Here is a 22,833-nt window from a genome sequence, read left to right as displayed (position 1 = left end):
CCATGCAATGCATTATTGACTATTGCCACAAATATACCTGTGTGACATACGGATAACTGGTTCTGTGGTCCAGAGTCACATACTGTATAAGGTATACCTGCTTTTGGATGTTTACCCTTGATTCAAATACTAAATATGCTGCTGCAATTTTATCCCAGGGGTGCTTTATTCCTACAAATAAATGGTGGATCGCATCTTCACAGTTTCAGTTAAATTCAAAGTTATTGCATCTTTTTAAACTCATCATTTAGTTCTTCACTTTCACAGCGCTTGAAATGGCGATTTAATTCTTCCACTTCATACTGAGAAAAATAGGCCACACAAATACCAAAAATCTATTGTACAAAGTGCTAACAGCCTTTGATTGAATTTTCTGGTATACAGAGGAGAACATTAGAAAATAATAAATCAGGTAAACATAACTCTGCATTGACAGGGTATGGGCTGTGCCCATATGTTTTGCCATTGCCTCAGTGGTTCATATAATTCTCAATCAGTGGCTGACAAAGGCAGGGTTAAATATGACAGGGAAATTCATTTCAAAACACCATATTGAGCAGAACTGCTGTGCGAGCTGATCAATGACATTATTAATAACCCAAGCTGAGTATCGACTCTCTCTCGCTGGATCTCCATTTCTTTCAATTTCTCCCCTTTACCACACCCTAACATCTGATCTTGATGAAGATACATGATGTGCTATTGAGATGGGGAACAAACATAGTTACATTGTTTGCTCTCATTTGGAATGAGGTGTCCTTCCCTGCCTTCAAACTTACAAACCTAATTACATAATGCTTTGTACACCGGCAGGCGAGTCAAATGGATTCCTGTTGGTGCAAGCCTTCCCAAATGTTACAACTATTATTTATTGTTTTTACACCCTGGAAGTCTGTATTTGGTGCATCGTATAAATCATGGTCAAACATGGTCAAAAAGGTTAGGGACAAGTTTATATTATTGAGTCCAAAAGAAGTTAGAGAGTTTTTTGGGGTGTAATAGTGCTCTCATACCTCGAGGGTCGTGTTAGATTTCTGCAGCAGCTGAGAGCTGCTGATCCAGGGTCAGTCCTCTGTGAGTGCTCTATCCATCACGCTGGCTGTGGGACTTTATGAGGCTGAGCAGGGAACAGCAGTGAACTCTGGGGAGTTTAGGCACCCTTCTGCAAAAGTAGAAGTCAGCAAACTCTCTAGGGCACAGGGTAAATAATGTATTTTTTAAACAAATCTCAAGGGTTGTGTTATCAGTGTCCTTGTTAACCACAGAGACAAAAATAATTCCTGTTATTCACAGTGTATCCAGACTGAAGCTAACATTATAAGCCCTTTATTTATTTTATTTTAATTGTCACATTTTTACTGGTGAATTAAATATTTTCTATTTTTTTGTTGCATAATTTCATGCAGCCAAAGTACCATTTACTTTGCACACACACACATTCGGTTTCTATATGGGGACTTTCCATGGACATAATGTATACTGTACAAACTGTATGTTATATCACCTAACCAGTTTTACATTTTCAAAAAAAATCTAATTTTGTAATGGTCCCCAAAATGTAGGGAATACTAGGACCACACACACACACACACACACACATAATTAATAATTCATTTGAATGCTTAGCATGGATAGTTTATTAACACAATCGCACTGGCATTCATTGTGACATTTAGTTTAATCTTGACTTTCACTGTAGAAATATGCAATTGAAATGAATGTTTCTCATTTGGCCCACTTTTCATTAAGGAAAAAGAAGAAGAGCGAAACATACATTGTGCCATTATCACTCTAGGCCAGCCATGGACATAATAATCTAAACAAAGCAGTTGTGTTATATGTCTCGGCACAGTGTTGAAAATTAATTTAAATTTGATTAAAATACTGAAAATGTGCAGAGAAACCTTCTATTTTTACGTTGTAGTGAGATTACAAGACATTTAAGATGAAAAAATGTGGTGCTGATTTGTAATGCAATAGCCTACACATATTTTACTAGATCTTATGGATGAATTTTTGATGCACTGATTGTCAATGTGAACTTAGGCTTTGAGTGTTCTATATCACTGCACTGAATCTGATTATGTTTAGGAATTTATTAAAACTAAACTTTGCTATGATTATCTCTGATTGACGATTGACGCTCAATGAAAGTTTTAACAGCGTTGGGGAAATGAAATGACAGTGTCTGCTCTCTTATCATTTCTAAACTCGACTGGATGCTGCATGCTTACAGATGTCAAAGAAGCCTGTTTGCCCTCAACTTAGCAAAGTAAAAGGCTTCACTTAAAGGTATGTTGTGTGCCAGTCTGTGTTGGCTAGGTATAAGGTCACTGTCTCCCTTGATTTCTGTAAACTGAATTACTGCAAGGCATTTGTTAACCACAAAACAAGTGTATTTATTTATTATTTTGATTGTTTGTTTGGATGCATTACATATTCATTGTATAATTTGACAAAATTGAATGATTATGCAACATCCTTGGTGGAACATTCCAAAAGACAACTGAAAACAAATCCAGCCACTGGTTGTATCATGGTATATTTTAATTTCTGCAGAGACAAAAATGACAAGCAATTTATTTACAGAAATACCTGTACAAAAGCAAAAAATATGTAAAATAGATCATAAATAGAGGTGGGCTTGCGCTCAGTACATTTGCCATGTTCAGCTAAGCTGCGTGCATAGTGACTCCTAATAAAACAATGATTAAAATCAATCCTCAATTCTACATCAACATCCAAGTCAAAGGACAAATAGAGTATGATTAAAATTACAATTTGTTTTTTTTTTCATTATCTGTGATGTGTCCTATGACCTAAGTGCCACAACTTAAGTATTATATCTTCTAAGTTGTCAGCTTAAGGAACACACACCTCAAAGTGCAAACGACAATTAAAGAAAGCGAATTTCATCACGTCGACAACAAAGTCAGATGTATTTTAGGAAGTCAGGTGCAGGCTGTTTCCAGGCATGTACAGATGTAGGTGTCAACCTCCTCAGGTTTCTTTTGTAGACATCATAACTGCCATATACTCCTGTTGATAGGAATCAGCTGATATATCTACGCTATGGTCCTCTGAGGTGTGTGTCCCTTTCATAAAACCTTTGGAGCTTTGTTTTCCTTCAACCTTCTCGTATCATGAAAAGTGCAGCATGTCTCAAAGCACGTTTGCTTCATCCCTAATGGATACTGTGCATTTTCTCTGTTATGCTGTTGCTGAGCATTGTGTCATTACGGATCCTTTCCAAAGTCTCTTTCCTGACTAAAGTTATCCTTGCTGTAAAAATCGCAGTTTGGACGTGTGACCATGCTAACTTTGAAATGTATGAATATACCAGGGTATCACCTATGACATGTACAGTTGGTACTCATCAATATACTTGACAAAGTTCGACTGAGCTCACTTAAAGAAGCCACAAGATAAAAGCTTTTGTTTTTTGAAAGTCTATCATAGTAAAATTGCCAGGACTGTAGTTTCAGCATAAATTACTCTTTCTCCACTTTTAGAAAGCATCTCAGTACAATTGGTTTCATACTGGTTAAAACCAACGAGTCATACCAATAAAGGTATAAAAAGGCACAGTTGCATATTTTGCATTCACTCTATAGTTTTGTTTTGATTTTTTTTTTTCTTTTTTACAGAAGCACTACATATACAAAGTGGCACTGGGAAGAAAAGGGAAATATATGACTGATGAGATCTGAAGAGGGCATCATTATGAGCAGATATTTGGAAAAAAAAATAATAATAATAGAACGGAGACTTGTGAGGTACGCGAGATGTTTGAATTGTTTTGGAATCAAGTTTCACAACTCGTGTTCTACATAATGAAAGGTATGTTTTTTTGTGTCTGAAAATAATATAAACATTACAGAACCAATGTATAAAAATACATGTGCTATTAAAACATAAATAAATCAGATAAATGAGCAACGGATGATGTGATGCTAAACAAATGAGTGAATGTGTATGATTCTTCATCCTCGTCAAATCAATATACATAGTCATACTACAATGTCTAGTGTCTGTTTGTAACAAACGCAAGCAGTGGACTTCCATGTTCACAGGGTATGATATCTGTACACTTTTTTTTTTTTCATAGTAAGTGTAGATTCCCTTTAAACGTGCAATAAAAAGTACATATCTATGTATACAGTTTGTAAGCATCAGAGCACTTCTTTTAAACACGAGTAGTACATACAGACTACAGATCCGGAAGCTGCGAAAAAGGCAGTCCGTTCAAACTCAAGGAATCATTAACATACAAAAAAAACACAAAAAAAACACACAATTGCATCTGAATAATTTACCACCTTTTTTAAAAGCATGATGCCTCCTAAATATATTCCTCCTCTTGAAAATCGTTTGGGATAGGCCCATGATGCATGTATAAATTTGCACGTAGTTTGCCCACATTGCACAGAAACATGTGTTACGGTAATTAAAGCAACATGTGACCTAATAAGGAGCTTTCTTGTCCCAGTTCTCTGAGACACCACGTCATGTTGTTCCCGATACTTTGGTTATACAGCGGCATCGTGCGTCGCATTGCAATCGCTCCTGTCGTGCCTGTAGTCGCCAAACTTTTAATGTGATTGTACAAGTAGTCGGTTCACTCTGACCGCTACACGAGGGACACAAGTTCTCATCCTTGATTACTCTTCTGAAGTGTGTGAGATTGAGAGTGAATCTGTTGAATGAGTTTATTGCTCTATTTAACATTCATACGAGGAATGTTACACAGGGCCAGCCCAAGCTCTTCAGCAGGGCAATATTATTAGACTAATTCACCCCAGCAGCATATCCAAATAGAGTTTGTGTGAATTTATGGGATAATTATAATGTGTATGTACAATGTGCAGATATTTTGTGTGTGTGTTTGCAAATGTGTGTGTGCCGGGAGGCCATCTTGAGACCAAAAAAGAGGAACTTCAGCATAGTTTCACACATCAAGAGAGGGATGAACCACAATTACACAAACTCGTGACATTCAGGCAATTAATTGTCAATATCTGGGATGTAAAGAACCTCCTTCTGCTTCCAAAGGTGTGTAGGAGCGTGATGGAAATGGGTCGCTCGTGAATTCGATGTGTGTGTCCAGAGTATGTTTACAGTATATATATATATATATAATGTACAATACTTCACCCACACGACAAAGTAAAAACGTGTGTATGCTTGTGTTCCTTCGTGTGTACGTGAGGTTGATAGGCACACAGGTAAACTTGCTTCTCGCGCTGTACAGTGCGTACGCCGTTCACTTGCGCCATTTGAGTATCTACAAACCATTGTAAAATGCTAAAGTCAATGACGACATACGAAGAGCTCCGACATCGTCTGGTTACGCCGTCAAGGATCATCGTGCAATGATTTTCGTTTATCATTGGCCTGTCTTTTTTCCTTCTTCTTTGTTAACGTGATTTGTCGTCCAGAGCGGACATTTCAGTTCATGGACTGATTGCATATGGACATAATACATCCACATAAAAACACTCCCGCCCACCCCCGAAAAATAAAAACGGATTAAAAGACAGAACCAGTCTTATCGGTTCCCATAGCTATAGCAACAGTTATAAAAACAAAGACAAAAAGGTATAGTCCAGGCCCGCCTCAAGGGGCACACACTCTTAAGGGGTTAGATGATGCATGCATGTTTATAAAGAGTCTACAGAAACCAGGCAGCACTTTGGGGAAGTCTACGGGGCCCGATACGCTAGCAGCAAAGTAGCACTTATCCACCGGCATTCCTCTCTCTCCACCTCAGCCACTTCCCCCTCCTCCATCTCATCCTTCTCACGCACATTTACAACATGTAATTCCACGGTTTTTACTCAATTTAGGTTAGAAAGTAGCGCCGCACTAGTTGTGCGAGCAGATTGAGGAAAATCCATGTTGCTTTTGTTTTAGGGTTTGGTTTGCTAACAGCATCTCTAACCATGCTGAGTCACTGTCATCGTCCCTTCGCAGTCGCTGTGTGTCGTTTACAGGTAAACTTCCCGCCTGGTGAGAGTTCCGCATTGCGTCGGCTTGTATTCACCTGTGGGCGCTAGCGGAATCTCCTCGATGGGGCGAGATGTTTCCTGGCTGGCGGAAAATCCAGCTGAGCTAAACGTGTCGTAGGATGAGGAGGAGGAGGCCATCTTCTTGTTAAGGAGATTACGGTTACGGTCTCCCAGCAGGTGCGAGGGGTCGCCGTTGGCAACAGCTAGCGCCTCCTGGCTGCCGGGCTGTTCGGGAACGCTGCCCCCGGGGGAGGTCATGAAGGTGGAGAGTTTGGGAGGGGTGGCCTTGGGCCTACGTTCAGGCGAGGTGCGCACAGGCATCCAGCAGGCATCCGAGTGGCCGTATTCGTCACACTCCCGCGTGCATTTACCCGTCATGGCTACGTCAGGCAGGGGCCGAGTGTCTGGAGGAAACGGAGAGAAGGAAACAGAAACAGTGGGACATCAGTGGCGTTGTTTGGCTTTGAACAGCTGGAGAAAAAGAAAACTGAAGTATTGACACTAAAATAATTATCGTGGTATGTGTCTCATGAAATTGCCATTAGAATGGCAAGTGTCAGATGAAGCCTTTTCAATATTTATGATCGGCTGTGTGCAATTTTTTATTCATGTTTTTTTTTTTTCACTGTAACTTCATGGTCAACACATACCACATAACACAAAAATGGAAACATACATACACAAACAACAACACTTAAAGCTACAACATAAATTAAACAGAAGAAATAATGTGAGCTCTGAAAAGAATCATGCTTTGAAAACGTGGGGCAATTCTACTGTTTAGTGACTTCTGACTCCTAAACTACTGCCCTGAAACCATCTCTAATGGCTGAGTGTGTGCAGCTGATGTTTTTTTTTTTGCATGCGTTGTGTATGCAACGTGTTTTTATGTTTCAACTAACAAGCTGACTCTACAAAACCTATTACATTTGATCAAAAGTGTACGAAGTGTGTTTATTTTTTTATTTGTTTCTTGTTAATCCCCAACTTGGCCTTGGGAAACACCTACAGTGTACTTATAGAATGACATATTGGAGGATTTGCTATTTGGTTACATCTTTAACATGTATGTAAGTTAAATGGATTATGCAAGCTTTTTCTAAAGGCTCTAACTGTCACGCATCTGAGTGATTGCTTATTTTCCCGGGCTGAGAGAAGAGATCGTTTTAGATTGAAAGCCACAAAGCCACAAGTATCATTAACATCTCATATCTCTTCTATTCAGAATGTCTTCTGAACAAATATTTTCTGTTTACACTTTTAAACACTTGACAAGCAAACAGATAACCATCAGATGCGCAAAAATGCACAAACACGGTTGAATATGAAGTTCACTAAGCTGAAGTGCACACAAACACTAAATGCTGAAATCCCTAACCTTTGATGCCAAAGCACAAAGCTGCAGTGTTAGAGATGGTCGGTCTGAATGACCAAATGTGAGGTATGGCACAAGCAAGAGAGGGTGAGTGCAAATCTAACAGAAAAAAAAAGGAAGAAAGCATGCTGCCTTTTGTTGAAGAGCAAAAATTTGGGTTAACCATTGCTTACTTTTAATGTTCTTTTTCTCCTGCAAAGAAAGAATAGGGTAGAATCACTGTTCGGTTTCTTCACAATGTAATGCTATGTAAGATTAATTAATTTAGAAAAAGGTATCAGACAGGGGGGAAAAAAGCATAATGTGTTGCACTTATCTGGGAATCAATTGATTACATGGCATGTTTGCAAAAAAATAAAATTTATTTTTACAAATATATTTATTGACAGATTGAGAAAAATTTCGGGTGAGAAAATAAATAAACACATCTAAGAGCTCCTCAAATTTTATTGTTAAGCCGTTAAATTCCAGGAAATCAATGCTTCACAAAAGAAAGAGTGCTATGAATGGCGTTCTTCAGTCACAGATCACAACAGGCTTACATTTAAACCCACTCAGACTGTCTCTCGGTTTGGATACCATTTTAGCATCCTTGTCCGGTAAGGACCTTTCACTGACCACAACCGAAACCCCTAAACATGTCCTCCTGACCTCAAGGCCAGACTATAATGCATGCGAGCTCCTGTTAGCTTTAGTCCCGTCCTTGTGGTGCGGTTGCATTGTGGGCAAGTAAGGGTTAGTTGGGTCCGACAGAGACACCTGACCGCAGAAAGAGTTCAGTGCCGCTTCCTGTGCGCTTTTATGATATCGTAAGGCTGGATTGCTGCCCAGTGTCTAGGGAGAGGTGTGGATGTACGTTCATCCCACAAAGCTCTGTCATGCACCAATGAACGCTCAGTCAAGCGACAGTACCTCAATAGCACTAATAACAAAGATGAGTGTGTAGGCTCCGATCTGCAGGACGTCGATATGCCAGCGCAATGTTAATGCTTCAGACAGGGATTACAAAATGGCTGGATAAATCTTATATGACAGTTAATGTGTGCAGAGAGGCATTAAGAACTGTAACAGGTTATTCACATATAAGACTGTCAAGAAAACGTCAGCGTATGATTAGGCGATCATCTCTTTAAAACATTGTGTTGAGTCTCTTTAAGGAAGTAGTCGGGGAAAAAGAAAATCTGATGTCAATTCAAACCTGTATGACTTTCTTTCGTTCGTGGAACACAAAAGGAGAGATTCTGAATAATGTGCTGGTTGCTCTTTTTCATGAAGTCAAAATTAATGGGGACAAAATGAAGAGTTTAAGCTTTAAAAAGGATGCAAAAACCCCATAAAACCATCAAAATCAGAGGGTCAGTTAAATTTGTGAAAGAATTATTCAGACATTTGTTATCTATATGACACATTGAACATATCTGTCTGAACATAATCATATATTGCTTTTTTGTATCTTATTAACATTTAAGGCTTAAATGTAGTCTGTGTCTCACACAATGCTATGACTTCAGATGACCCAAGTCCTCAACCAATTTTATTATAAATGAAAAGAATGGCCAGAATATTCTTAAAAAAGTCACCTTTCTTGTTCCACCACAGTTATACAGTTTTATAAGTTGATTCATTAAAATCAAATGACTCAAAAGAACATAATAATATATTGCTTTTTATCTCATTGACATGCCAAGGAGAGCTAGACCAGTTCCACACACAAATCTATCCAGTTCTCATCCACTTTTATTTTTTAATGAAAAAGAATGGCCAGCACATTCTCCAAAAATCCACCTTTTTTCCCCCCCCCAAAAGTCATACAGGTTTGGAACGAATAAATAATGAAAGAATATTAATTTTCACCTTGAATATCTCTGAATAATTTCTTTCTTTAACTGTCCATCAAACTAAAGAGATTCAACATCAACGTCTTTCTATCAGCCTAGTATTCTGTCCACACAGAGCTTCAGCCAATTTCGATTGTTAGTGTTCAGTTGATGAATATGTTTTGTCAGTCAGTCTTTCAGACCACTACCACATCTCCACAGCTTCTCAACTCCAATGCCTGGCTCTCGCACCGCTCAGGCCCCTCAAGGCCGTACATTGGCTTTTCATCTATCGCATACCGTGCCGTCTTCAGCTACTGTTTCCTCCAGTGCAAAACAACAAAAGGAGCGCTCATTGGCGCTCCTCGCACACTGCTGCCATACAGCCTGCTTCTGATTTATTATTCCAGCGCTAACTCCAGCTCCAACGCTAATACCAACTTTGTATTCATTATTATACACGGAAAGTTCACAAAAATGGTCATTGAAAGCATGCAATAAAAAACAGTTTCATGGTTTAGCCAGAACATGGAAAATGCTTTGGAAATTGGCCTTGAAAGCCAAAGATGGGTGGATTTTTTTGTACATTAGATCACTTTGTCTGCGATCCATTTTTGCTCAATTGAAACCTATAAGCGCTGGCATGTATAGTGTTCTGCATAGTTTTAGTTTTCTTTCATACAAGTCTTTTCTCTTCCAGTTTAAGGGCCAGATTTACTAAACAGGGTAAATTAGCTTGAGAGCACAATTCCAAAAAAAGTGCAGATGGTAGTGAAAAGTTCTGCGAGTTATCTACTGACGACGATCAAATTAAATAACACAGATGCAGCCGTATCATTTCCACAATGACCAAATCAATCTGGTTTAAGACATGCTGTTTTTGGGCAGTAAATAATGGCGCAAACTTTAGTAAATCACCTTGAATTATTAATTTAAATATGCTTCTCCCATGCATTTTGCATCTAAAATGGAAACTCCAACAAATGCATTTGTTGCCGCAAAAATAACCCTGTCCACTAATTTTTCCCTTGGTGTCTTAATCCTGTAAATCCTGATAGTAGTTTTTAACGTCGAAAGAGAGTATGCGATAGTGCAAGCTGTTATTAAATCCGGCCCTTAGCCATCTTTTCATGTATCAACTCATTCTAGTCTTAACTGGATTCTGTTGTTTCCTAGTTTGTGCTCCTATTTTAGGTTCTCTTCTAAAAACCAGTTTTGTCCAATAATCTCATTGCAAATGGAACAGAACATTGTCTGATTCTAGGCTGTAGTTAATGCAATATAACAGCATGTAATTGTGATTTGCACAATCTCTGTCTCTCTTCTAGCTCATTATAGCGGTAAGATGGATACCGTTTAAGATGTCATTCAAAGACACACTCTGAAGCAGCAATAATTCAAAGCGTTTAGATGGGGGCAGACACAGGTCAAACATGCACTGAGATGAATTCAATCATTGCTAGAATAGCTTTGCCTCCACCTTGTTTCATTTAAATGAACATCTTACAGGAGTGAATAAGTCAGACTGAAATTTGCTGATCCATTTTTATTCATCTCTATCTCCTTTATATATATAATTGATTGGATGCAACACAAATCAAACCAAGTGGCATCTGCAAACAAATAACGCTCAACCTTTTCTCAAAAATAACTTCTCTTTTCTTAACCATGTAATACTGTAATACCCAACTGCTACCAATGTCAATTATATACTGTATAGATGATGATATAGTGATATATGAAATAAACACAGCTGTTGTTAATTACATTAACTAAGATAATTTTGACAACTTTATTATATAAGACACTGTCCAATGTTTGGTCAAATCTAAAATGAAATTAAAACATTGAATAGATAACCTATGAACACAATCCATAAAGTCTGACCATCAGAATGTGTCTAAACTATTACAAACTTTTTTTTTGTGGATTTTATATGTTTATATACTTACAATAGTGAACAAACCATTACGGGCCAGCAGACTCAAACGAGTATTTCTTCCATTCACATTCTCCCTAAAAACCCCATGCCTTTAAATTTGACCCCAAGCCACTTTTAAAACTCAGTTTTGAGCCTGAAAAGCGAGGCTTTGGAGATGGCGAACAAAAGGAGCCATACTCGGGCCTCTAGCCCAGGGCAGAGCGAATGTCGCCAGGCTGCAGAGAGGCCGGAAACGCATGCGGCTCTGTGGCACGCTAACTGTCACTCCGTATAGTGGGCTATTCTGCCGACGGGGGCTCGGAGTATAATGCCTGCCATTTTCCACAGCCAGTCCTTTTGAATAACTCAAAAGAAACATCCACTCTTCTCCGACGGAGGGTTTGAAAACGAGAGATCAGGGGAACGGCGGGAGGGGGGAAAACGGAAGATATGGCTCTCAGAGCTATTCTGTGAGTTAATTACGTGTGGACAAAAGTGGATTCCCTGGCGCAGTTGGAGCTCTGCTGTTGTGAGGCTGGTGGCAGGGTTCTGGAAAGCAGTAAGTGGGCCAGAGGCTCAGCTAATTGACAGGGATATGAGGATTTTGTAATCTATGTTTGTGTGTGTGTGTGTGTATTTTGTCCTGCTCTTTAAGGCTTACTGCTGCGTTTTTCTAGCGCGCGAGAACATGTTTGCGCGTTAAAGTATTAGTCGTCTTTCTATATTTTAAATGCTCTGTATGTGAATGTGTTTTCATCTTCAGCAAGTTAAGCCTTGTCCCTCAGAGGCCTAAACTACAGGCTGGCTCTTTTGCTCTATGTTTTCCGGATAGGAGGCCCAGCAAAAACATAACAGCCAGACAGAACTGCTGACCCCTCTGTCCAGTCACTCTGTGTGTGTGTGTGTGTCTGTGAGACAGAGATGAGCATAGCGGACGCCCTCAAAGTCTTAGCAGATTCAAGAAGATTGACCAATAGATAAATGGCATTTACAGAAGCACACAATAACATGTGACCCAAGAAACCTCTAAACAAAGTGTCAATGTCACATAATGTTTATTTTTTTACACTGAGAGAAATACTGTAAAAAATGAAACAAAATCACTGCTAATAACATATAAAAAATATATATATATATATCTTATCATTTCCTCATGTCAATCTAAAAGTGTCAGTCTGTGACACAAAAAAAAGAAAAATATATTTTGAAACATGTTTTATGCCCATACAAGTGAAAGTGTTTGTTAATGTGTTCCACAGTAAAAAAAGAAAAAGAAAAAAAAACGCAATAAAACAGGCGTGGAACAACATGAGGGTGAGGGGTTTTTGGGTAAACTGTCCTTATGATATCTAATAGCCAAATATTTTAGATCAATAAGTTGGCAATCTTGGAGGATATTCACAGAATCAATGTCAAAAACAGACAAAATGTATTATACGAAGCATTGTAAACATTCCTTGAAAAACTATTGGGTTTTGGAAACTACAGTATTACATACAACACTGTTCTAAAGTTTGGGGTCATAAAAATACAGTTTCTACAAAAATATATGTAATAATAAGAAAAGTTTTGTGTTCTTTGCGAGTGAATGCAAAGTGTCTCAGGAGAACACGCAAAAGCATTGCCAAATAAGTTTTCCTCCCATCTCATTTTCTTTTTTTTTTTATTCACCATGTCCCTTTAGGGGCTCATTAGAAAACACATTATATGCTTTTTTAATTATGATAATATTCACAATAGTTCTGTTTTAACTGTATATTTGATCAAATAAATGAGCATATGAGACTTATTTATAAAATATAAAATATGAAAAAAAGAAAGAATTGCACCAACCCCATGCATAGTGTACTAACAGCAACTGTGAACATAATTTACTTTGCTTTTAAAAAATAATAATACAGTTGAACCACAAAGAACAACACTCTTAATATCTATAGCACTTGAAAAGAGCTGCAGGCTCACAGCTGTCCACTTTTTTTTTGTCAACTTTTCAATTCTGACAGCTCCTCAGCTCCCATGGCCTTATGGGATAGCAAAGTGTCCACTTATTTCACACATCAGAATCTCAACAGATGCAGTGTATCATATTGGGATGGTTCGCGTGCTGTATCATGACATCCTGTTGACATATTGCTTTTTGCATAATGTCTAGTAGGAAAGTACATACTGAGACACAATCCCTCCACTTTGCAACAATTGGAAAGTTGTGTCCCTCTGTGAATGTCCCTGTCCTGCATCTAAAATCAGCCTCTAATCAGCATCACATTCTTTCTCTTAGTGAGATAAAAAAAACCCTCTTTAACACATTATTTTGTATTTATCCACAGACGCTTCACGAGTTTCGTATTTTCAGTAGGAGCCGTCCACACAATAGATGGTTGTTCTTTTCACCAGACACTACTGAAAAAAGGAGACTGTTCTTTTCTTTTCAGTTAGCGCTGTCTATTTGATTCAATAATGCTGTCCTTTAAGACTCATTAGGCTGCTGATCTAATGTTCTCTCTGTCACTTTCTTTCTTTATTTGCACAGTATGGACACCTAGACTCAAGTCATCACATCTATCACCAAAAGTCACCCCATATCACAATTCAAAAGTAAGAAAATAAGTATTTGAAAACCTTTTGGTTGTCACACATTAGTAGGACATCTTTATAGTAAACGTGTTTGGGACCATTTGACCTACAGTGCAGCGTACTTGCTGACAGGCAAACGGAATAATTTAGTTAGCAAAAGTAATTTTTTAGCACTTTCTCTCGGAAATTCCCAGCAAACTGACAGCATAACGCCCTCTAATAGCATTAGGCGAGGTAACGCCGCAGTCAGCTCACGAGTGCTTTGGCTGAGCTAACGTGATGGGCGAGAATGAGCCGGTAGATCTTCAGGAGGACTGAGGCCGCTGTTGACCTGGTTTGCTTCAGTAACCTCAGCATTGTGCTGCATATGCTTTCAGCGGTGCTGCATCAGTGAGCCAGGACAACAGAGTGTGTGTACAGTAACACAACAGCAGGAGAAGAACCATGTCAGACATGGTGCAATGAGGTGCGGCGGAGTGATGTGTATATTTATTTCACGTTCTCGCACTCCTGTCTCTTTCTCTATCTCTACATCAGACTCGGCCTACATCCTCCAGTTCACCTCCGAACTATGATCTTACATTCACATATAAAATGACCGTTGATGTCAGCAGCAATGAGATTAAATACAGAGAACATTAAGCTGTTTGCTTAAGTCCCTTGGTTTTTCTCTTATTAATTTTAGTAAACTCATGTATCTTCTGAATTATGATATGTAAAAGTATTTTCTAGTTTAAAAAGAGACCTCAACAATGTCTCGCACTGTGTTCAGATTTGTCAAGATACACATTTTAACTAACATACTTATAATATAATATAATATAATACTATGGAGCAACCAACCAACCAACCAACCATCCATCCATCCATCCATCCATCCATCCATCCATCCATCCATCCATCCATCCATCCATATTTTTTAGCAACTTTATATCTCCGAATTGTAGATTTATATCTCACAACGTGACTTTATTTCTAATTTTAAAGTTTCTCTTAAATGTATGTTATTTATTTATTAATTTTTTTTGGCAGAAACTTCCATAACTACTATCACTGCTACTAATAATAGGGCTAAAAATAATAATCCACAACCACTTACACACAAAAATACCCACAATGCACCAAATTCCCTGAAAAGTCTCACTAGAGTTGAACAGGTATAGGTGGCCCCTTATGGTGCTTAAAAGCACTTGGGGAAATAATTAGTCTACCGTTAGAGCTCTCCAGCTATGATTAATTGAGGAGAGATTAACTAGCATAATTTCATTCTGCCGACTATCTCACTGCCAATTAACTAATGCGACTCCCTCTCTCGGCATCTCTCGCTCTCTCTCTCTCTCTCATCAGAAGGCATCACGAGTCTCGGAAATGTGGCGCTGACCCTCATTTTCCTGACTTCTCATCTATCTGTCATAAAAAAGAGCGAGTGTGCTCATATGCATACGCAATCACAGCGCTGACATGTCTAGCTCTCTAAATTGGGGAACCAGAAGACATTTTCACAGTCCAAAAAACTACAATTATGCATTTTGGATTTGAAAAGGCCAGTGTGACTGCAATGTTCGCGAAGCTAAAACTAAACTAAATGCCTTTTTCCCCACATTACTCAAAAACATTTCAGCGGTCAAATGCATTGCAAGCGCTGACACATATATTACACAATTTCCATGACAAAGAGTGTGAGTGATAGGGTGAGAAGCATTCAGGAGGTGGACAGACAGTAAAAATGGAAAAAATTGTAACATATATATTAGAAAATGGTAGGGCTTGAGCTAAGATTGACTCTGTGCCAAAAGAGAGACAGATATATAGAAAGTAAGAGACAGACGGGGATTAAAATCTCACATGTGTGTGTTTGTGGCTGTGTGTGAGTGTGTGTTTTTTTTCCTCAATGTTCGTCTCATTGGCTCAGAACTGGGTGCCTTATCGCACGTTCCCAGACGCACACACACAATAGCCTATTTTACACCATTAAATGCGTATTTGTCAAAATACAATTTCAATTAAATCCCACAAACCTGCTGGTTTGTGCTTTGCTCCACTTACCACAGAGGAAACGGAACAGAGGAAGGAATGACTTTCTCTCTCTCGCTCATATGTGTGTGAGAGAGAGAGAAGGAATATGAAAGACAGAAATACTGGGAGAAGGAAATCTGATTGTTTGAAGCACACAATGAAGGTTGACTGAATTTCCAAACTGTTGACGGCAAACAATTGTTTTCGCCGTGATTTGTCACGGATGCAGCCTTTGCTTGCATTTTTTCTTCTTCAATTAAATAACTCAAGAGTGTTGCTTTAAACAAAGTGTCTTTACTTAATGCTACACCGGATTAATCCGAATTGATTTATACACGGTCACAAATAAAAAATGGTTTCCCACCGCAATTTAGATGATAAATGTTGTCGTGCTGGTGTGATACTTTTACTCGTGTATTACATGTAGTACAATCTCATCTCATCAACGACGCACAGCTCACCGTCCCTGCGGATATGGACTCATAACTTCTCTGGTAGTCGACCCTAACTGGCCACACGCTACACCACTCTGCCTGAGCCGTGGACCCTGCATAAATTTCTCACGAAAAGGCACCCGATTGAGTCACCATTTTTAATTCCCAGCATGCCAAGGGGTGTAAGAGGCTAATTAAGTAAACCGGAGGTAGAGAGGATCTAGCTTGACTGCTCTAGATCTCAAACACTGGAGGGTATTGGCCCTTCAGGCCTGCTGAAATTGAGCGAAAAACTTGCAAAATGAGCCGGGTTCATTTTTCCGCGGGGTTAAGCCGGAAGGTCTTGATGAGACATCCTCTTGGTTCTCAGTCTAGCACCTCATCAAAAGTCGAGTGAACTTTCAGGGAAAGTTCTCCGCCTAGACAGGCTTTAGTTCTGTGAGGCTTTCGTTAAGGATGAATGAACTGGGGAAAGACACACAGGCTACAAGCACCTTCGGTGGCATATTTTCAAGGTTTTTAACTATATGATTATATGAAAAAAGACTAAATGGGGACATAGGTATATGGGCCCTGAATAAATGAGGAACAACACATTCTTTTTGCCTGGATGTTGGCAAGCGTGGGAACAGATAATTGCTAAAGCATTACCGCGGCCCATTTTATTCTCTCAATTTAGCACCCAAAAATCTTTAAACGTAGCATCACTCCTGTTTGAAGAACCCTTTGTGCAAAGACACACTTTAATTCGATGGAGCCAGAATGGTGCCACATTAAAGGCGTATACTAACTTAGCTTCAAAGTAATGGCAAAATAGCTTAATGTAGTAGCGGTGTCCTCAGACTAAAGGCTTAAATTCATTTACATGGTCCCATGATGTTAAACAGCGACGTTCAGCATGCAAAAAAAGCTATTAAAGGTACTATTAGGCACCTTATCCTCCAAACAGCCATTTTCTAATCTTAAAAACATTTTACATGTACACGAGGCATATTTCCATTTAAACTTGTTGGACAACACTACCAATCCTCAAGCAATGTAAATCTAGGGGGAATATTTTTCCCAGCTGGTTGTCTTATGTAGGATTGCAGAAAACCTAATATTTTATATTATATTATAATAAAGTTGTTTTTGACCTAATATATACACTTTTGGTTCCACATATTTGATAAACTGAAACAATTATATTATATTATGTTATATTATATTATATTATATTTTATTTTATTAAACTACTACTTGAATTCAAAGTCAAATTATGTGTCGAGATCATAAATACTTCTGCCGCCTCAATAGATTGTAGTTTCTCAATGCTTTTTGACCTACACATGTGGCTGATATTCCTTTGTGAGGGTGCATATTGCACTTACAGGTGTGTGGTGTTATCAGGAATGACTGGAAGCGTGAAGATGTGCCCCAATGGTGTGTCTCTTGCCTGTAACACAGGTGGCTTGAGCTAAATCAAGGCCAGTGTCAGCACATTGTCACTGCTGCACTCTCTTGAGCCGGAACTAAGATATCAATAGCCCCTTTACTGTACCTGAGGACTGCTGGAGGAGAGAATGACACTAAACACACACATAGTTCGGCCACCTGCCGTGAACATGTACAGTATGTTAGTGCAGAGAAGGTTTGAAGGAATTGCAGGCTTACAATTCAAGCTAATGCCAATAGTTCAGTGTCTGTTTGTACTAAGGATATGACCATGGTGTAACGGTTTGATAAAACATTACAAGTTCACACAACACTGTATATTTAATCTCTCTTTCCAGTCATTATCTGGAATCCCTCTGCTCAAGGGAGGGCCAACTTGTTAAAGCTAGCTAAGCTAACGGCTTAAAATCTGCGTGCATTATTAAACAGTTTTTTAGTATTTTCACACCCAAGCTCATCAGAAAAATGAGCATACTTTATTAAATGCACTTGCACAGGGGGTTTATGCCTGCGTGTCTGCAGCGATCAAAGCACCTTGCCACATCGCTTTCTCACATTTGACTATGATTACTCTTGGCAAAGTGATTCAATTAAGTCTCTCTCTCTCTCTCTCTCTCTCTCTCTCTCTCTCTCTCTCTCTCTCTCTGCACAGCAGCAATACAGATGTTTTTATTGGCATGGGAGTTCTAGTCTTCTAAACCAAATAGTCTCTTCCCATTTAATGCTGTGATTATTTAAACATGTCGGAATTGGGATGAACTGGGGGTCCAGCAATATATTTGCATGCTTGTTTTGGAAGGAAACTTCCTACTTTAAGCCACTTCCAATCATTTTAACTGTATACAAATATGTCCGTTATGATACTTCATATTGCAAACTGGTATTTGCATAATCGTAAACGCAAAATGTAGTGACAGAAAACAAGCCAATGGGGCCTCCATTTTCCAACTTTTGATTTTCTTTTTACCCTATTGGCAGATTTTTTTTTTATGTTTTAAGTAAACCCACTTCATTTGTGGATTTTTGTATTTATTATATTTTCAGAAAACAAGACACTAATTTCTTAAGTAATTTTGCTTCTCATGTAAATGTATCTTGATTCAAGAATGTTGCAAGAGTGCAAGACGACAAACATATTATGGCTGTAATGGCTTCAAATGTATCATTATATTATTGTAAATAATCTTATATTTTGGTTTGCGTCCATCAGAAAGTAAAAATATTTTTAAATATTGAAGTCAGTATAATTAAGTCACTTGAAAAATATTACTACATTAATGCATGGTTATGTAAAATGTACTGTGCTGTACAACACACATATATATATATATATATACTTTTGTTCGTGATATAAAAGGACCCCTTGCATGACCTGAGGTCATTTTTAGCCAGCTTTTGACCATCCACTCCTAGGTATGGATATTTAACACGCTTGAAGGTTTCTGCCATTCTTTCCCACCTCTCACTCTCTCTCTTTCTCTTTCAGACGGATTGATTTTTGCCCATTCCCACCTAGCAGTGCAACACTGATTCTCAAGCAGTGTGGCTGTGGGAAATATTTATCCTTATTGATCCAGGGGGCTGATGAGTCTGTTATGAACGCTGCAGTTCAAACAGTTTTGGTCCCACAAACATCTCTAAATATCAATCAGCTACGGGTGGACTGAGAGCCAATACTCAGATTGCTTGTGAATGCCAAGAAGGCTGAACCTGTTTTCCAGGAAGCCGGGTGAGATTTTCTTTCGACCCCTCTTGCAAGAGTGCATTCCGCTGCGTCGACAAACATGTAAGATGTATGTTTCCTTATTTCCTCTCTAAAGACAAAAAGTGAACATTAGCGGCCGAGGAGAAAACATCTTCGTCGCGTAGATGAGGAGCTGGAGGGGCTTTCTGGCTGTGAGCGTGGCAAGAGGGTAGCGGAGGGGGCGCTGATAATTCCCTCTGCTGTCATGTCATTAAAAATTCAACACCTACAGGATATTTTCTGCATCAAACTTTCATGCCATCAGGTTGTCTCGACAGCACTGGCTTCACACACCCTAACGATGATAAAACTGATGAGAAAAAGCTCATCTTCCTGTGTGCTGCCTCTGATAAAGGCGCACATCAGAGCGCGGGGCTGACAGACAGGGTACAGTAGGCAACAGCGAGCTCGGAAAGAATGCATAAAGGTTTAAGGGGGCTCATCTCTCCCTTAGGTTCACCGTGTCTTCGCAATGAGAAACCGCAAGGGAGACCTTAACAGATGCACCCTATTCCAGATACGCAATCTGTTCCTTCTCGTTCGTATGCCCGCGCGCGCACGCCAGCTGATTTAAGCTATCTGACTTTTAGCCGTCATACTCTTTTAAATCTCGGAGAAAAAGTCAACAAAGTCGATCATCTCTCGGCAATAAAACTATCCACAAGTTCTCCCGCGTGCAATTGTATTACGCAAGGTCATATGGAAATCTGTCCCGTTTCCCGGCCGGCACACTGCATCACTTGTCATGCCAGCATAATAAACAACAGCAGAAAGCGCTTGATGAATTCAGCAGAGCACAGCGTTCAAAAGGCTAAGCTCGTGAAAAGTGACTTTACTTTAGCAGGAGAGTGAAAACGAGAACGTTAAACATGCCCGCCATCAAACTAAACTCAATAAAACATCTGCATTCACAGCTTATTGCCATAAGATAGTGTGCATTAATTGTTGCTCAGCAGCATTACTGGTTATTGAAGTAGATTGTACATGAAACATTTGAAATGCAGTATTCTTCCTAAAAGCATCCTTAAGCTACACCCTCATATATCACTAGAAAAATGCAGCGCATTAATCAGAATGAAATGTGGCTTTTATTTTTATTATGAGCTGAATGATTTGGCTCTTTATCAATAGCAGTAGACTTTAAAGTTGGACGGGATACAAAATAAAAATGAAATAGTACCCACGGAATGGCTCTAATAGTAGCGTGAGGCTGTCATTATAAAAAGCAATAGATTTTAACACTGCTGACGCACCACCTGGAAATCTAATAAGCAGTACATTTCCCTCCATATTCCGTGCGCAGTGAGTGAGCTGCATTGAGGATGGTAATGTGTGAGGCAATTTAATAAAACTTACTCTTGGCTGTAATGTTGCACGATCAACACGGTCCATCGAGGAAGAAAAAAGTATGCATAGAGAGAATCATGCTCGGCAAATGCCTTGTGCTAAAACTTCCATATAAAAATCTAAGTCACATCAAAATTCATATACCGTAGTGTGAGGGAACTGCTTGATGTACAAGGCATGTACAGTATAAATAGTATGAGCATTCAGATGGGTAAGATATTACAGATATTTACCATGGCAACAACAATTCTGCAAGAGGTTCTACTAAAATACCTTACAGAAGGTACTGTGGTAATAGCATAGAACAGTGAAAGCATCATACGGAAATACCATGGTACTGAATGAGTATCATATCCATTATGGTATTTTCTAAGGTGTTTTATAGAATCTCTTGTAATAAATAAGTGCACCTAGTTGCATTGACTGTGCAGTTTCGTACTTCAAATCTTAAAAATGGCAGCTCAGTAATTTTTTATTGCATATAATATAATATTAATGATTTAAAAGGCCACTTAAAATGAAAATATTACATTTTCATGACTGTTTCTTAACACACTGAAGTACACTATTAAAGTGCACTTTGTAATAATGTCAAACTATACTCTTTTGCCATGCTTTAAATAATTTTGATGTGTTGACATCATACTGTACTAAAACGAATGTAAAATACTTGATTATATTTAACTTGTGTGTGTGTGTGTGTGTGTGTGTGTATGTGTGTTATTCAATATTATTACATTTAAACGTAATACATTTTAAATCTCCCTAATTGCAGCTTCATCATTACACATGTTTAACAAAAAAATATAAATGCATGACATACGTTTCCGTAGAAATTACATTAATGTATAAATGCTTGTCAGTACATTCGGCAGTAGGCGACACTTCAACCATATTTCAAAGATAATATAAGGAATTATGAAATTACATATACTGTAAAGATGTACTTGCATTTTTCTGTAAGTTAAGTTCAACTAATATTAATTTAAAATATAATTGTACATTTTCATTTCATTGCAATTAACATGTTAATTGCATGTTAATTATGTGTCCTAAAACATTACATTCAGTTTGCACTTAAGTATTCTATTAAAATATATATCTTCTGTAATAGTAACTTTTAGTTACTCTTTTTAATAGAGTACATCTTTTTATAAGGGCACAGTATTATCACAATGTGTGTTTTAAAACGTACTCGGTTACTAACGTAACCTCGGTTCTCTCTAGAAGAGGGAACGAGTACTGCGTCGAAGAACGCTACGGGAAAGATATTTCTTTGTCGAGATTGAAGCCTAAAATTAATCCTTAATTTTGTAATAATGTAAAACGCTTTTCTGAAGCATACAACCTAGGCGGAGCAATACAGCTCACCCATTGGCTGCTCTGCCAGAAAAGCACAGCCTATGCGAGGCCAGGACGCTGACCAATGAGGACGCTTCGCGCCCTTCTGCGTCACCTCCCGCCCAAACAGGCGTGGCCTAGGCCTATAAATACGAGCATAGCTGTCTAACACGCCGATTTTCGTCAATGAAGCGACGCAGCGCGGACACGCACGGCCATGAGACGCAGTACTCGTTCCCTCTTCTAGAGAGAACCGAGGTTACGTTAGTAACCGAGTACGTTCTCTTACGTAGAGTTCTCTCGTACTGCGTCGAAGAACGCTACGGGAACCCCATGTAAAACGCCGTGCGTGCTCTTGGACCGACACAGACACCTAAGGGCGCGCGCGCCCTGGTATACAAGTGCCTACCCCAAGAAGTATAGGGAGAGCGGCTAAATTAGCATCATCCCTTTATAGTAGTGCCTCTTAAGGCATAATAGCATATATATGTAATATAGATATATATGAGGGGTAATAGCATGCTCATGGGACACATTGTCAGTGAGTGATGCTTAAACATTGAAGTGACCTGGGCCGCACAGCGGGGCAGGAACACATATACATATTAACACTGAAGTGACCTGGGCCGCAGCGCGGGGCAGGACACTAATGCATAGTCTTCTAGACCGAGAGCAGTTTAGCCTGCAACGCAGGAACCTCTAGGTTATAGAACCTAATAAATGTAGACGGGGAGGCCCAGCCTGCCGCCATACAGATATCTTGTAACGAGATTCCGCTATACCAAGCCCATGAAGAGGCCATGCCTCTCGTGGAATGTGCTC

At 39.0% G+C, this 22,833-nt stretch overlaps 1 protein-coding gene across 5 annotated transcripts in view; it reads right to left on the bottom strand.

The window, feature by feature from the left end:
- Positions 1 to 2,531: 2,531 nt before the first annotated feature.
- pcdh7b (protocadherin 7b) overlaps positions 2,532 to 22,833 on the bottom strand; it is a 133,317-nt gene continuing 113,015 nt past the window's right edge. For 3 of the 5 annotated variants that reach the window (XM_079586581.1, XM_079586582.1, XM_079586583.1), the window contains one exon: positions 2,532 to 6,412. In XM_079586581.1, the coding sequence (XP_079442707.1) occupies positions 5,988 to 6,412 (425 nt within the window). In that variant the 3' untranslated portion in view covers positions 2,532 to 5,987. Of the gene's footprint in view, positions 6,413 to 7,556; positions 7,576 to 22,833 lie in introns of all 5 variants that reach the window. The other 2 variants (XM_079586584.1, XM_079586585.1) reach the window with 2 other exon arrangements.

This window comes from Phoxinus phoxinus, assembly GCF_949152265.1.
Source record: "Phoxinus phoxinus genome assembly, chromosome: 2".
Classification (NCBI taxonomy): Eukaryota; Metazoa; Chordata; class Actinopteri; order Cypriniformes; family Leuciscidae; genus Phoxinus; species Phoxinus phoxinus.
This window is presented reverse-complemented; position numbering and strand designations above follow the sequence as displayed.